The sequence below is a fragment of the Onychomys torridus genome, chromosome 6, assembly GCF_903995425.1.
Source record: "Onychomys torridus chromosome 6, mOncTor1.1, whole genome shotgun sequence".
Classification (NCBI taxonomy): domain Eukaryota; kingdom Metazoa; phylum Chordata; class Mammalia; order Rodentia; family Cricetidae; genus Onychomys; species Onychomys torridus.
This window is the reverse complement of record NC_050448.1, coordinates 246851-262066: the sequence shown is the minus strand read 5'-3', so window position 1 is coordinate 262066 and position 15216 is coordinate 246851. Positions and strand designations below refer to the sequence as shown.

General features: G+C 36.2%; 1 protein-coding gene across 1 annotated transcript in view; it reads right to left on the bottom strand.

The window, feature by feature from the left end:
* The window catches only part of Hltf (helicase like transcription factor), a 92318-nt gene extending 78506 nt beyond the window's left edge, over nucleotides 1-13812 (bottom strand). Inside the window, 8 exon segments of the mRNA XM_036190170.1 lie at nucleotides 1413-1513; nucleotides 1516-1603; nucleotides 2731-2805; nucleotides 4764-4861; nucleotides 5637-5770; nucleotides 7081-7247; nucleotides 12268-12459; nucleotides 13676-13812. Coding sequence (XP_036046063.1) covers nucleotides 1413-1513; nucleotides 1516-1603; nucleotides 2731-2805; nucleotides 4764-4861; nucleotides 5637-5770; nucleotides 7081-7247; nucleotides 12268-12459; nucleotides 13676-13789 — 969 coding nt within the window. The 5' untranslated portion in view covers nucleotides 13790-13812.
* Between the last annotated feature and the right edge of the window lie 1404 nt (nucleotides 13813-15216).

The following is a 15216-nucleotide window of genomic DNA, read 5'->3' as shown; positions in this document are numbered from 1 at the left end:
CTAAAAGAATCAATATCAATGTCACTGCCCATCATGGCCCCACTCTACTTGGGAAGTCCCAGGGGCATCTAAGCATGAGCTGAACCATGGGGTCTAACTGTCTTCAGCTTACCACTTTCTTGTGCTGCATGTAAGAAGACTGCTCTAGAAGATGGCAGCACTGCTTTCTGTCCTCTTCTCATGTCTACCTTATAGGTCCTGATCCTAGCCCCTGTCCCACTCTCCTCATCTATTTTATTATTGCACATTCTGAATTTCTATCACACTTGTCACCACACCTGTTTTGTTTCTTGTGGTAGCATCTAACATCCCATCGCTCCTATCTAACTTTTCATGACTCAGGCCAAACTTCTCAGAGCCTGCATTACTGTTTCTAAATTTCTCAGCAGACCTAGTGACACTGAAGTTGGAGTCACATAGCCATGACATAAGGCCAGTGTCTATATTCTAGTCGTAAGGGAACCTGTAAGAAGGGACAGCCACCTTGTCCTAGCTTAGCTTGGTGTTAAGCCCCCTACTCAGATAACCTCAAAGTCTATGGCATCATCAGCACAGTCCTTGAAAATTATTTCATTCTGTGGAATCTGAGGATACTTCCACAGAAGTCTAAAGTAAAAGCACAGCAAGAAACGAACAAGCCAGCAGAGTTAAATGGGTTCTAAGAGGGTTGTGAGACTACTCTTCCTCTCTTGTTGTTGACGTGACTGCCAATACCAAAAGACTTCTTCCTTAAAGCACAAAATGAGGTACAAGCTCCTCAGCAGGAAGTAACTGGGCCTTACTTTATTTTCTGTTTTTTTCAATGATGGGAACTGATTTTGATATCATTGACCTTTATTTTTGAAAAATCATATGAAAGCTGGGCAGCAGTGATGCACACCTTTAATCCCAGCACTCAGGAGGCAGAGTCAGGCAGAGGCCAGCCTGGTCTACAGAGCGAGATCCAGGACAAGTATCAAAACTATACAGAGAAACCCTCTTTAAAAAAAAATTAGGAATATATGTTTATATACTCATTATTGTTAATCTATTCTGTAACCTACTTTTTTTTTTCTTCTGGTTTTTCGAGACAGGGTTTCTCTGTGTAGCTTTGTGCCTTTCCTGGAACTCACTCTGTAGCCCAGGCTGGCCTCAAACTCACAGAGATCCACCTGTCTCTGCCTCCCAAGTGCTGGGATTAAAGGTGTGTGCCACCGCCTGGCTGTCACCCACTTTTAACTATTCTTTATTATTTGACCCATCTATTGGCTCCTTAGAAGCCCCTACTTAAAAAAAAAAAAGAAGAAGAAAACAAAAGTATGCTCTATGTACATTGAAAGCAAACTCTAGTCCTAAACTTTCAACTTCAAAATTTCTTTTTACAAAATTATAATTGCAAAGTAAGATTTTTCTAACTGAAGAAAAAAAATTACCAAACCCATATCATCAACTAAAATTTTTCCATGGACATTTTCTGGTCATTCCTTCTCAGAAAAATTTGTTATTGTGTTATAATAGAAGTCATTTAGCTGTTCCAGAATGGTGGAAGCTCTTTGCTGTTCTCTCGTAAAATCATCCAAGCCAGAACTTGTTTTTGGTATGGAAGCAATGGGGTTTCAATAGCCTACAAATACAACATCGTAAAGAGAAATATAGTCAGTCTTTTCTCTTTTTATATGCCGAACCTGAGTTATTTTCTTATGAAATGTATACATTACCAAAACAATTTATAGTTCTGAAGCTTTACATTTGAGATACTGGTTTACATTTTTGAGTTCTTTATATTTTCTAGATATCAACCCCAAAGCAGACATGGAGCTGGCAGAGACTGACCCAATGTTCTAAACTATCTTGGCAGTCCATTAACTGTTTCCTTTATCATGCAGAAACTTTTTAATTTTATGTAACACCATTGATCAGTTCCTGGAATTATTTTTTGAGTTTTTGAAATTCTTTTCTGAAATTGAAATTGCCTATCAGTAAATGAGAAAATGAAGAAAATAGGCATTTCTCAAAAATCAAAATACACATAGCCAGTAGATACATGAGAGAGTGCCCAATGTCCTTAGCTACACACTAAGAATCCATCTTACCCTTGTGAAAATAGGTATCATTTTAAAAACAAACAGAAAATGTTCACAAGGACTTAGGAGAAAGGGAACTTTTATATAATACTAGTGGAAATGTAAGCTAGTACAACCACAATCAAAATCAGTATGAAGGTTCTAGAAAAGCTACAAACAGAGCTACCATATAATCCAGCAGGGAGTGAGCTCTTCCAAGTTTAATGTGGCATTACAACAGCACCAGCAGCAGCAGACAATCAGCCTAGGTACCCATCAATAAATGAAGAAAAAAAAAAAAAAACCCACAGTATATTTATACAGTGGAGTTTATTCAGCCACAAAGCACAAAATTATGTGTCTTGCAGAAAAATAGATGGAATTTGGATCATTATTATTTTGTGGAAAAGGACAGGCTTAGAAAGTAAGTCAGACTCACATTATATATTTTCTCTCATTCTGGGAACTTAAGAGTGTGTGTATGTAAATATCCATATATACATACTACAAACATATATAAAAAGAAAACAGAAAGGAGACTACATGGAAATACTCAGGGAAGAAAGGAGAAGGTAATGCAATATGAATACAGTCAAACTCAAAGTATATTGCATACTTGAAGGGCAATGTCATTATAAAATTTTATATATGACATAAAGCATTTTTTAAAAACATACAGGTTCTGTACCTCAGCTGGCTCCATTTTATTAGTTTTACCATCCTCTTTTAAATCTTCAAATAATTTATCAAATTCCATTTTGAGCTACAGTTAAAAATAATAAACACTGAACAAACAAATTAAAGTAAAAACTGCATGTAATTCATAGATTTCAAATCACTTTCACTGAACAAGTCAAATGACCAAGACTTACAATAAAGTAAGTCTGAGATACTAAATTATTCACTGAAAAGCACTACAGGTGATTTTTCTATAGAAGTAAATGTACTCATTTCAGATGAATATACAAAAGCTACAAAGGACCAGGGATGGAGCCTGCTGAGAGAGCACTGGCCCCAGCATTTACAAGGCTCAATCCTAATGCTACTGAAAGGACAGTGGTGACATCATCAGGTACCAGTCACAGTCCTGTCACAAATGACCCCCCATGTTTAGGAGAGAATTATGACCTGTGTCTTGTTTTCATAAGATCAGGTACATGAAACAAATTAAACTGTCAAGGTTCTCTCTCCCACTAGAACTCTATGATTCTTCTAGCATTTAAACTACTAGATACATGTAACTAGCTATGTTCTACAAAATGTTAGATAATTTCATTATTAGGCTAATTTAGCTGATCATTTAAACTGATCAAGGAAAACTGTAATTGGGAAATAAAAAGAATACCTCTAGTGGATAAACAGATATAAAATGTTTCAACGTTTTATCTAAAACTACTAGTGGATAAACAGTCATAAAAATGTTTTAAAGTTATTGTCTAAATTATTTATATTAATATTAACAAACACTATATATATATTTTTTCAGAGTAACTTGTGTAACAACATCCGAGATTACAAATTAGGCAAAATAAGTAGAGTAACATCAAACATTTTAAGGTTTTTAAGATTGAATTTGCAACCTTACTAAAGAAAGAGAATAATTTTCACATTCTAGTGTTTTTATTACCACTTTAGACATTCTGAAAATTTAAAATACAAAAATATAACATATACAGTATATTTGTGATTTTATGTATGTATGACTGTGTGTATGTGAATCCACCCTTGTTTTCATAGATCTAGATAATTAAAAATATAGTGAGTCATACAATGTTTATATCTGTACTAAGCTTCTAGCCTCTATACAAAGAATTCCCTTGTCATTGTTTCCTAAATAATACAGTCTAACTACTATATATCTTTTATACTTATAGCAGATATTATAATTAATTTAGAAATTATTTAAAATATATAAGATGTGCAGTGATTCTATTAAAAAAAGATGTCTTTTTTATATATAAGAGACTGGATGGTTCTATTTTCTGTGAATTAAAAGGGATGACTATAGCACTACTTTTTAAGATTATGTTTGCAAATGAATATACTACATTCTATATGTTGTACAGTAATTTTCATTATAATTTTATTAACATATCTAAAGATGACTAATATCAGCACATACATATTTACCCTGTTTAAACAGCAACTTTTATCACTAAAAATTTATATTATAGTACAAAATAAAAGCATACCTGAGGCAGGCAGGGGTGACAAACATCTGTAATCCAAGCATTTGAAAGGCAGAGGCAGAAAGACTAGAATTCAAGGCCATTCTCAGCTACAAAGTTGTGGTGGTTTGAAAGACATTGGCCCCCAAAGGGAATGGTACCATTAGGAGGTATGGCCTTGTTGAAGTAGGTGTGGTCTTACTGGAGGAAGTATGTCACTATGGAGGCAGGCTTTGTGTTCTCATATATGCTCAAGCCAGGCCAATGAGACAGACCACTTCCCATTGCCTGTGCAAGATGTAGAACTCTCAGTTACCTCTCCAGCACCATGTCTACTTGCACGCCTCTATGTCCCACCATGATGGTAATGGACTAAACCCCTAAACTGTAAGCCACCCCAATTAAATATTTTCCTTTATAAGAGTTACTGTGGTCATGGTGTCTCTTCATAGCAATAGAAACCCTAGAGCAAAAATGATTTAGAGGTAAGTCTACAATGAGACCTTGACTCAAGATAAAAATGAACAAACAACAACAACAACAAAAAGCTTACCTGTTCAGTTGTTATCTGTACTGTAACATGACCTGGCATATTATAGCATGGTCCAGCTCTTCCAGAACCCCAATTATTCTCCAAACTCAATCCGAGAGCTATAGTAGTTTCCAAATGGAAAAAATAAGATGACTAAATAAAAAGAAATTAAGTACCAGAAATAAACGCAAATACCAAGCAATATTAAAATTTCCCACAGAGCTGGGCCTGTAGTTCAGTGGCAGAGTAATTGCCTAGCATGGATAGTACCCAGAACTGCAAATATAAAAAATAAAACAAAACATAATGTATATAAGTGCTCTTCCACTGAACTATATACCTAGACCTAAAAAAAATTTTAAAGCTAAATACTAAATCATTCCCAAAAGAAAAAAAAAATACATTATTATTTGAATAAATTCTAAGCAAACATCAATTTTTTTTAACTCTCTACTGAGCAATTCTTCTTGTCCAAAAGTTATAAAAACAAATGTTTAAAATGAAGAATTATGTTAACATTGAGAAAAATTAAATAGGGTGCAATGACCTTTCTTGTGTATTTTTGTATATGGATGAATCTATAGTTACAAACATGCAGTTCTATATTTGGACATATAATAGTGGGACCATAAGATAAACTATCTCATGAGTAGTCTGTGATGATTACACAATGACAAAATCAACACATTGATACAGTTCTCAGAATCTGTCCTGTTGTTAAATTATACATAATTGTATTTCAATAGAAATATAAAAGGAAAAGTCAGCAATTTCTTCTTCAAAGGATTAAAAAAATGTTATAACTCAGAGCATTTTGCATACGTTACTTCAGCCAAACAAATTCAAGGAAACTAATTACTTTACCATCCCTGCATTTTACAAGATCAAACTTACTTTTTGGTGTTGGACTCAATTTAAATCCATGTTTCTTCAACTGACCTAAAACCACTTTTCTATTTTCTTCTTTTCCCCAAATAGTCATATGAAGAGGCATGGCAAAAGCATTATTTGCACCAAAAGGAACTACCCTATTATAGTAAGGGGGAAAAATAAGAAATTGAAAGTTGTTTTTTTGTTTTTTTTTTAATTTTTTTGTGGAACTGAGGATCAAACCCAGGGTCTTTCACTTGCTAGGCAAGCATTCTACCACTGAGCTAAATCCCCAACCCGAAAGTTATTTTTATACTAATTCTGAATATATTAAACACATTACTCAAACACAAAAATGTAAAACAAAAAGGCATTATTTAAACAAATTTGAAAAATTGAAAAAGAAAATCATCAGAGGAAGAAGTAATTTTTATAATAGGATGTCAAAAGAATTTGAGATGACAGGATAAAGTAGTTTATAAAAGATAGCTTACATCCAAGACTGGAAAATAAACAAAACAATGCATCTATTTGAAAGAACAGTTTTAGCATTCAATGTTCACTATAAATGTATTCTCAACTGAAAAATGTTATAAAGGAAAAAGCAAAGACAATGCTAACCACTTATTTTATCTTCCAAATCAGCTGGGATGAATATTATAAGCATTAAGTTTGGGGTGTAACTATCCAAAATATTTACACTAAGATAACAAACACAAACTCTAACAGAGAATAAGTAGCCAGAATGAAAAATGAAATGCTAACAATAATAAAAAAAAAAAAATGGTGAAAAAACTGGCAGAGCATATGCCCTAGCTAAAGGGCAGCCACTTCCTAAGTCCCAGTCAGTGGAAACCATGTGCCAGACCTATCATTTATCAAAAGAAAATTCTTAATAAGTTTTACACTCAGAAAGAAAATTATTATATAGAAAATATAGAATATCTAGATTTCATTTCCAGTAAGAAATAAAGAAAACTCTAAAATGTGCAAGTATTTAAGCATGGTGGTGCACACTTCTAATTCTAGTACACAGGAGGCTATGGCAGAGTTCGGAGTGCAAGGCCAGGTTGTACTAGCAAAACCCTGTCTCAAAACAAAAGCAGGAAAAATAAACACCCCACTATCATGAAGTCACTCTGGTAATGCATGCCTGTCATGCCAGTACTCAGGAGTATGAGGCAAAAGATCACCATGAGTTTAAGCTATGTACAACTGCAAGAGACAGGATAAGGATATATTGTACCCTAATACATAAACCCATTTTTTTTTCTCCATGGTAATAATGTAATAAGGAAATAAAAGTAAAGCTGTTTGATGGCTAGATATGAAAGGCAAAGAAGAACTGAACACATTTGAAAGTAGTGAGGTATGGTGGCATGACATTTCCAGAGGCTCAGGAAATGCTTACATATTCAAAGATAACTAAAAAATCACAATTATTAAAACTAACTCTAAAAGCACATACCCTTCCACTTGTGCCAATTTGTTGTCCATGATATAGGCCAAGGCAGCTGCAAGATCTCTCTTTAAATGGCCAACCTGATTTCCATTCACATTATTTACTTTAATTGCATTCTTATCATAGGGATGATTAAGCTCTCGTTGTAAAGAAACCATTTCATTATTATTTACCTAGTAAAAATAAGGAACAGATAGTAATAATATAAATATGAACAGTAATAGCTTGACTTCTTTGTACTGTTTCTAGAATTCCTAATGATGCATTATTGTTAGTTTTTTTGTTTTTTGTTTTTTGTTTGCTTGCTTCAGACAGGGTCTCATGTATCCAAGGCTGGCTTCAAATTAGCTATACAGCCAAAGATGATCTTGAACTGAAGATGGTATTGAACTTTGATACTTCTGCCTCTATCTCCGGAGTGCTGAGATTATAAATAGGTGCTACCACTCCCAGTTTATATTCTGTTGGGAATTGAACCCAAGACTTAGAAAAGACTACAAAGCAATCTATCAACTGAGCCACAGATCCAGCTCAAACTAGAAATATTAAGGAATATATTTTACAATGATTTGTCTACTCTAGTTTTCTAATTTATATTCATTGAGAAGCCAGCAAGTCTTTAAGATATGAAAGGTACAGTTAAGTCTACTTTGAAGATTCATACCACCTACATTTTTCAAAATAGCTAATCTTTAGATATATGTGCCCCAAAATGGTATGACTGGGTCAGAGACCTATGCTCATCCATGTTCATATTTACCCTATTCATTACCACTAGGACATGAAAATAGCCTATATGTCTATCAACTTATATGCTATGAGCCGCAGGAATGTAGTAGGAATTCATCTGAATACGGTAAAGCTATACCTGGAAGAATCGGGGAATTCTTCTGGAGGAACCCAAATCTCAAGGAATATTTGGTGTTATTCAGTTTTTAATGTACCAGCTGTTTCTTGATATGAATTTCTTGTGCACTCTCGTACCTTCCCCAAGAACTCCTAACTGTGTTTTATCTAATATACTTCTCTAGCATCCAAAGCAAAAAGGCAGAGAGGACAAAGCATTTCAGACCAACCACTGAGTCTCCTGAATTTACCTCAGTAAACATCCTTATGGAGACACTGCCTGTGTGTCCTGGTGACCTTGCCTTAGCCACAGCATTACTATTGCATGGATATATAGCTGTAAACCTCAGAGACTTGGAGAGGACTAGACTGGAGAACGAGATGGAGAATTAGAAAGACAAAATGGTAGATGAGGAAGAACCTGATGAGGAAGAACTAGATGGGTAAGAACAAGATGAGAAAGACCAATATGGGGCAGAACTAAGATGAAAGAATTAAGATACCACTTAGAGGGAACAGCAGAAAGATGTAGAGAGATAAGACAAGAAAGGAACTAAGTATAAGAGCAGAAAAGAAGCAGTGTAGAGAGAGAACTGACTCGGAAGGATAAAGTGTATGGACTAAAGAGTTTTGTGTGCATAGATTAGTAAACCGCTCAAATTAATCCACTGCTGGTAGTATCTCTTCTGGAATTCTGGGTGAACAGTATCAAGGGGCTGGACCCCAATAGCTTTCATTACTGATAAAGAGTGAAAATGTGATACCTATATAAAATGGGATTTTATTGAGTTATAAAGAAAAACGAAATTTGCAGGTCAAGAGGTGGAGCTGGAAAACATTACACTGGGTGAAGTAACCCAGACCCAGAGACCAAACATTGCATGTTCTCAATCATATGTGGATCTTAGTGTTAAGCCTTTAGATTTGTATGCTTTATTTGGAGTACCTGTACAATCCAGGAAACTAGAAAGGGACAATGCAGGGGGTGCTTAAGGGTGGGAGAAAGAAGACAGGTAATATGAAGGGGAAAAGAGAAATAACAAGGAGGTTTAAGTGGGGAGAAGGATGAGAGGGTACAGCAGAGGAAAGGTTAAAGGAGAGATAATTAACATGATGTATGTAAAAAAAAAAAGCCACCGGGCGGTGGTAGCACACGCCTTTAATCCCAGCACTCAGGTGGCAGAGGCCGGTGGATTTCTGTGAGTTCCAGGCCAGTCTGGTCTACCAAGTGAGTTCTAGGAAAGGCAAAGCTACACACAGAGAAACCCTGTCTCGGAAAAAAAAAAAAAAAAAAAAAAAAAAAAAACCTGTGTGTGTGTGTGTGTGTGTGTAATGTTCTCCCATATAAAAGAGTTTAATTACAGTTACCATACTTGGCCTTCAAGTTGTCCAAGGAACTCCCAAAACAATACAGGATATTGTCTTGGCCCTTGGCTGCTCTCCAGAACTTTAGGGTAAGACAAGTATGAAGACATCATACACATTGGCCACAAGATATAGAGAAATGAATTTGGTACTGACTTATTCCCTACTAACTAGCTTCTATAGTATAGGAAGGTGCTATGGAGGCTTCTGGGGGGAAAAAAGGCATTAACAGTCTTGCTCAGCTGTGAACTATGTGAATTAAAATAATTACTGGTGTGGCAAGAAATGTCCTTAGGTACAACAATGGCATGAATATAATGGGAGTAATTTACCACTTTCTGTTTGGATTTATTTTTTATTAATATATGATTTCAATTTTTATATATGTACATTTATAGAAAAAGAATATATAAAGTAAGTTATGGTATAAAAATTCAATGCATTTTATCTATTTTTAAAATAATGAAGGTATTACCTACAAAACTATACAGTGGAAAAATGGGATAAATATTTAAACTTATTAGTTAACTAGTGTTATAGATAGAGATTATTCTAAAATTACATAAGATTAATAACTACAATCTATGAGATTAATAACTACAATCTAATACTTCACAAAATTATAATTTAGAAAACAATGTAAATTTTGCAATACTACAAATCTGAAATACAACAACTCATACAGAGATGTGAGAACCATAGAGCAGTTAGATACCAAATAAGAATGGACAGATTGCTAAAAGGACTAGAAGAAAGAAAATATTTCAAGAGCAAAGACTGGAGTAAAATTAATACAAGTGTTAACAAAGCATTTGAAAAACATGGAAGGAAAATAAATGATAGTGGGAAAAACAGAAAAATTTAAAAATATGGTAAAAAATATTCAGAGCTAGTATAGAGGTAACAAACAGCAAACAGAACAAGAGAGAGGAAGTGAGAGAATATGAAGTTTCTAAAAAAGAAATTACTTTGAAGTAAAGCAAATATTTAAAACTATAATTATAGAAATTTTTCTGAAATAGAAGGAAATAAATTTATAGAACAAATACCTTAATAAAACTATTAGACTTTTAAGATGAGAATATCTTTTAATCATCAAGCAAAAAATTCCAATTCAATTAAGTGGGAAGAAAAATCCTACTGACATCAAAATTTTCACTAATAAAAATATATTGTGCAGCATTTGGATATAAAGAAAAAATATGGATCAGGCACTTTATATTTAGCCAAAGTAGCAAATGAAAATCATGAATTTACAAAAACTACAGAAATAATTATTCTTCTCTAAGTAATCTCCTAGACAGCAATCTCATACAACTACTAAATAACATGAGATATTCCAACATAAAAATACAGAGAATGAAAAACAAGACAAATGGGAAACAAAGAATTCCCCCAAAGTATCTCCTGATAACTTACTGCAATTAAAAAAAAAATGTTCTGAAGCTATCAAGTACTCAGAAGGCAGACAAGTGGACCACTGAGTTCACACTGAGTTCAAGGTCAACCTGGACTACTTAGTGAGCTCCAGCCTATAGAGTTAAACCCTTTCTCAAACCCCTGTCCTCAACAATAACAAAAATCTTTTAACAAGCTTTAACATAAAAATACCAGGGAAGGAGAAAAGTAAAGCACAGAACTCCAGTCCTCTGCAAGAGCGGCCAAGCACTCCTAACTGCTGAGTCATCTCATCAGCCCCAAACTGCATTTTAAAGAAAAGAAATATACTGAACTATACTAATATAAAATGGTACATTTAGTTTTGTTTTTATAAAAGATCAAAGAAAAAATAAAGCAAATATAGAACATACTTGCTAACCTCATAATCTTATTCTATGTTTGAAATACTCTTCTGATAAATTAGATAAATATTAGAAGTATTATCCAAATAACAAAGATGACTGTAATGAAGATTACTGTCCAGAAAAAAATTATATATATTCTCAATCTGTCCCCTTTTCTTTCTCTCACGCACGTGAGCGTGCACGCACAAACACACAAACACACACACACACACACACACACACACACATACATTCAATTCAGGGAACAGTGATACATATGAAGAAAAATTAGGAGCTATTCTTACTACAAAAATAAAGGAAAGAACCCAAAAGAAAACAATTAACTTATCTAGTAAAAATTGATGACTTCCTAAATTCAGCATATATTTTCTGCATTTGGGGCAAATCATTTAACCATCTAGATCTCTATTGAGGAAAGAGTACCTCAGTAATTGCAAGGATCAAATGACATGTGAGCAAAAGTGCTTTATATACTGTAAGCATGGTTCAAGTCAGGAAAGGGAGGCCAGGAGGGGTTGGTCTGTGAGCAGGCTCAAACTTAACAAAGACAAAATTGTAAAATCCTTATCTTATAAAAGTTACTAACTTGTATCATTAATATGCTCAGAACTATGTTTGTAGTTATGCTAAGTACAAACATCATTCATTCACAAGGACAATCTTTAGCTTTCTGTCTATGGTATTAAGGTTAAGCCTGAAGCAAGTTAACTAAAAACAAGTAAAGTTTGTTTAAAACCAGATATACTTAATAGAATATGGCCGTCAAGACCTCTCAGAGATCTGCTGAATATGGATGGCATTTAAAGTGTTTAATGAAAAAGCTTCCTGTGATAGAAAAGAATTGCAGCTACTACTGGTGACCCCGAGGTCTCCAAAGAAGAAACTGGGGCACAGATGACTCAACCTGGACAAAGAACTGTTCCAAAGCACTGTTCCATGCCTTGCCTTATGCCATAGTCCTGCCCAAACTATGGACACTGTTGGGTTTACTACCCTATTCTGCCTGACTAAGGTAGGTCAGTTTTTCCAAGTTTGTCATCCACAGGAAAGTCTCTCAAATTGTCTGGGTCTCACCTTTTAATATAATTTACTCTTTTAAAACTATAAGTGACTTTATTTAGTATCTACCCTCCCCCCACCAGGGGAAAGCACGAACGCAGTCTACTCTTATACTCACTATTCCTGTGTAATAGCGTAGTCCAACAACTTGACCTCTCAAAGTTCCAAATAAAACGGAATCTAGCTCTTCATCACCAGTTAGGAAGTCATCTGGAGGGAAAATGTCTTGGAATTCAAAACGTGGAAAGAAAGTTCGGTATGAAAGTCTTGGAAATTTTCTATGGGCTCCATACTGGACAGACTGCAAATACTTACAAACAAAAAAAAGCACATTAAAACCACAGAACTTAACCAAGCATTTCTCAAAAAACACAGTCAAAGAGTATTTTCAGGCCAATCACTTCCTTACATTTTATTTCAACAAGCAAAATGCTATGTGGCAAATATTACTTAACAATTACATTGCCTAAAGCAAGAACTGAGTGGGGAAAGTTACCAGGATAATCTGACCTGTTAAATACTGGAAATTCTTTCCTGGTAAAGCTATATATTTACATTAAAATCTATATGACATCTGAAGCTAGAATTACATGTCAACATTTTCAATACCAACTAATGAAAAAAAGATGGATTTATAAAAACAAAATTACCATTGTATATGTTTTTCCTTTTCTTTTTGTTTTGGGGTTTTTTTTGTTTTGTTTTTTGTTTGTTTGTTTTTGAGACAAGGTTTCTCTGTATAGCCCTGGCTTATCAAGAAACTTACCCTGTAGACCAGGTTGGCCTTGAAATAAGCGATTTGCCTGCCTCTGACTCCAGAGTACTGGAATTAAAGGCGTGTACCCCATCGTCTGGCTATAAACGTATTTTTAACATTTGACATACATTCATCCAGCATTCTCTGCTTTTAACTTCAGAACAGAACACATTTTAATTCAGGTATCTAAACTATGGCATCATAGAAAGCTGACCTGAAGGTCCCTTACCTATCCATCCCTGTTATTTTAAAGTTAACTTCAATCTTAAGGATAATTATTGCACAAATGGGCATGAAAACCACTGTAGATGATTAAAAGAGATGTTTGCTAGAGGCCTTCTAGAAGTTCTCATTCTCCGAAAAGCACATGGGGCTATTCTTTAGCTCCTCTGCAGATACACCTTAGCACGTTTGTGCACACTACTGTGAGATACCCAGAGTCCGGTTGTCTCGGAGCTGATATAGTAACAGTTCCTAGAGTTCCGAGGGATAACAACGTCTAGGGCACAGTGGATAGCTAATGGGTGTTTTGATGAATAAGGCACTTCGGGTGGAACTTCGGACCCCTACAATTAGTGATGGAGATTTCCCAAGGCACTGGCAGGAGACCCTCGGGTCCGCGGAGACAATGCATTGGTGTCTCTGTGAGCCACACCCACAAGCGACCGGCAGAAAGAATACAAGCTGCACCTATCTCTAGGGAGCGCGTGTTGACTTGAGGACAGCGCAGGGCTACCGGCCTCGCGCCCCACCCCCTCAGCCCTTTCACCTCTTGAACATCCAGGACATGGCGCCGGGCGGGGTGACCTCGGAATGCCCTGGGCGCCCCGGACCTACTCAGGACGCCTGGAAAAAGCTCCTCAAGGTCTCGCGACCAAGGCATCAGGAACCAAACCGAACCGTGAGGTTGCAACCCCCAAGTGTAACGCTGCTGCAGGTTTATTTAGAAGTCGACGCCCACTACTTCCAGCAACAGAGGGGCCAGTGACGTTAGTGATCGACACTGCTATTGTCCAATCGAAACGAAGAATCTGTGGCTACCAACCAATCAGAGATGGGAGGGCGGGGAGCTCCTCCCCAGGCTGTCATTTCAAAGGAGGTTCCATCCGGCTTCTTTCGGGACCTAGGTTCGAGGCCACTTAAGTGAGCCACCTGGCTTAAGGGTCCACGCTGGACGTGGGGAGAAGACTTCTTTCTGTCACTGCCACAAAACTATAAGGATGTCCGCTTAGGTCTGACCCTCCCAAGCCCACCTCATCTGATGTAATGCCTTACAGGGCCTCCCCTAGAGGGAGCTCAGGGTGGAATGCCTGCCTCATTTCCTCTGCTACCCCGTGATTATATTTGTTCTTAGTAATCTCAGTGTATGCAAGGAGTCCTGGAAATCTGAGGGAGAACATAACTTCCCTTTTCCACCTTATTTTATTGTGTTTAAAGAAGTTTTCATCACTTAGTAGACGCAAGCCATAAAATAGGACAACCTTACAACTCAATTGCTGAAAGTGGCAGGCTGGTCTAGCATTGGTTAAAGGTGAAGTGGCAGCTACCGTTTTCCCCAGGAAATTGAAGAGGCACTATAAGGAAACTTTATAATATAAAGGGAAGTTCAGGCCTTGAAGTTGTGTGTGCATGGGTAACAGCCAAGGTAGAGGTGATTCCTACACCTTGAAAGACAACAAAACCAATTTTAATGCAGTCTTTTAACTGACGCATCTTCACCTGCACCTAAAATTGTAGATGTAACCAACTTGTTAAGAAACACAGAGCCAAATACAGAGTTAATATCCAAGAGGTCAGAGCAATAGCTGAGAGCTGAAAACCTTACCCTTCACTGCTGCTGTGTCTTTCCTCTCTGCAAGAGGCCTACTTCCTGTGTTCTGTCTTTTTTATAGACTTTCTGTTCTGCCTTCTCATTGGTTGTAAACCCAACCACATGACCTCCTCGTCACTGCTTGTCTGTATAGACCTCCAGGTCTTCTATGGTTAGTATTGAGATTAAAGGCATGTGTCGCCATACTGGCTGTGTCCTTGAACACATAGAGATCTACCTAGCTCTGCCTCCCAAGTGCTGGGATTAAAGGCATACACCATCACCACCCAGCTTCTGCTATGGCTTCCTCTGATCCCAAGGCATCTTTATTAACATACAAATAAAATCACATTTCAGTACAAATAAAATATCACCATATAAAATAGAAAGCTAGTGGTGACGCTGAGCCAAACATAATATGGTGTGCTGTAAACCATCAGAATTGTTAGATGTATTTGTAAATGTTTTAAACACAGTCGTCCTTCCTAGAGTATTCCATT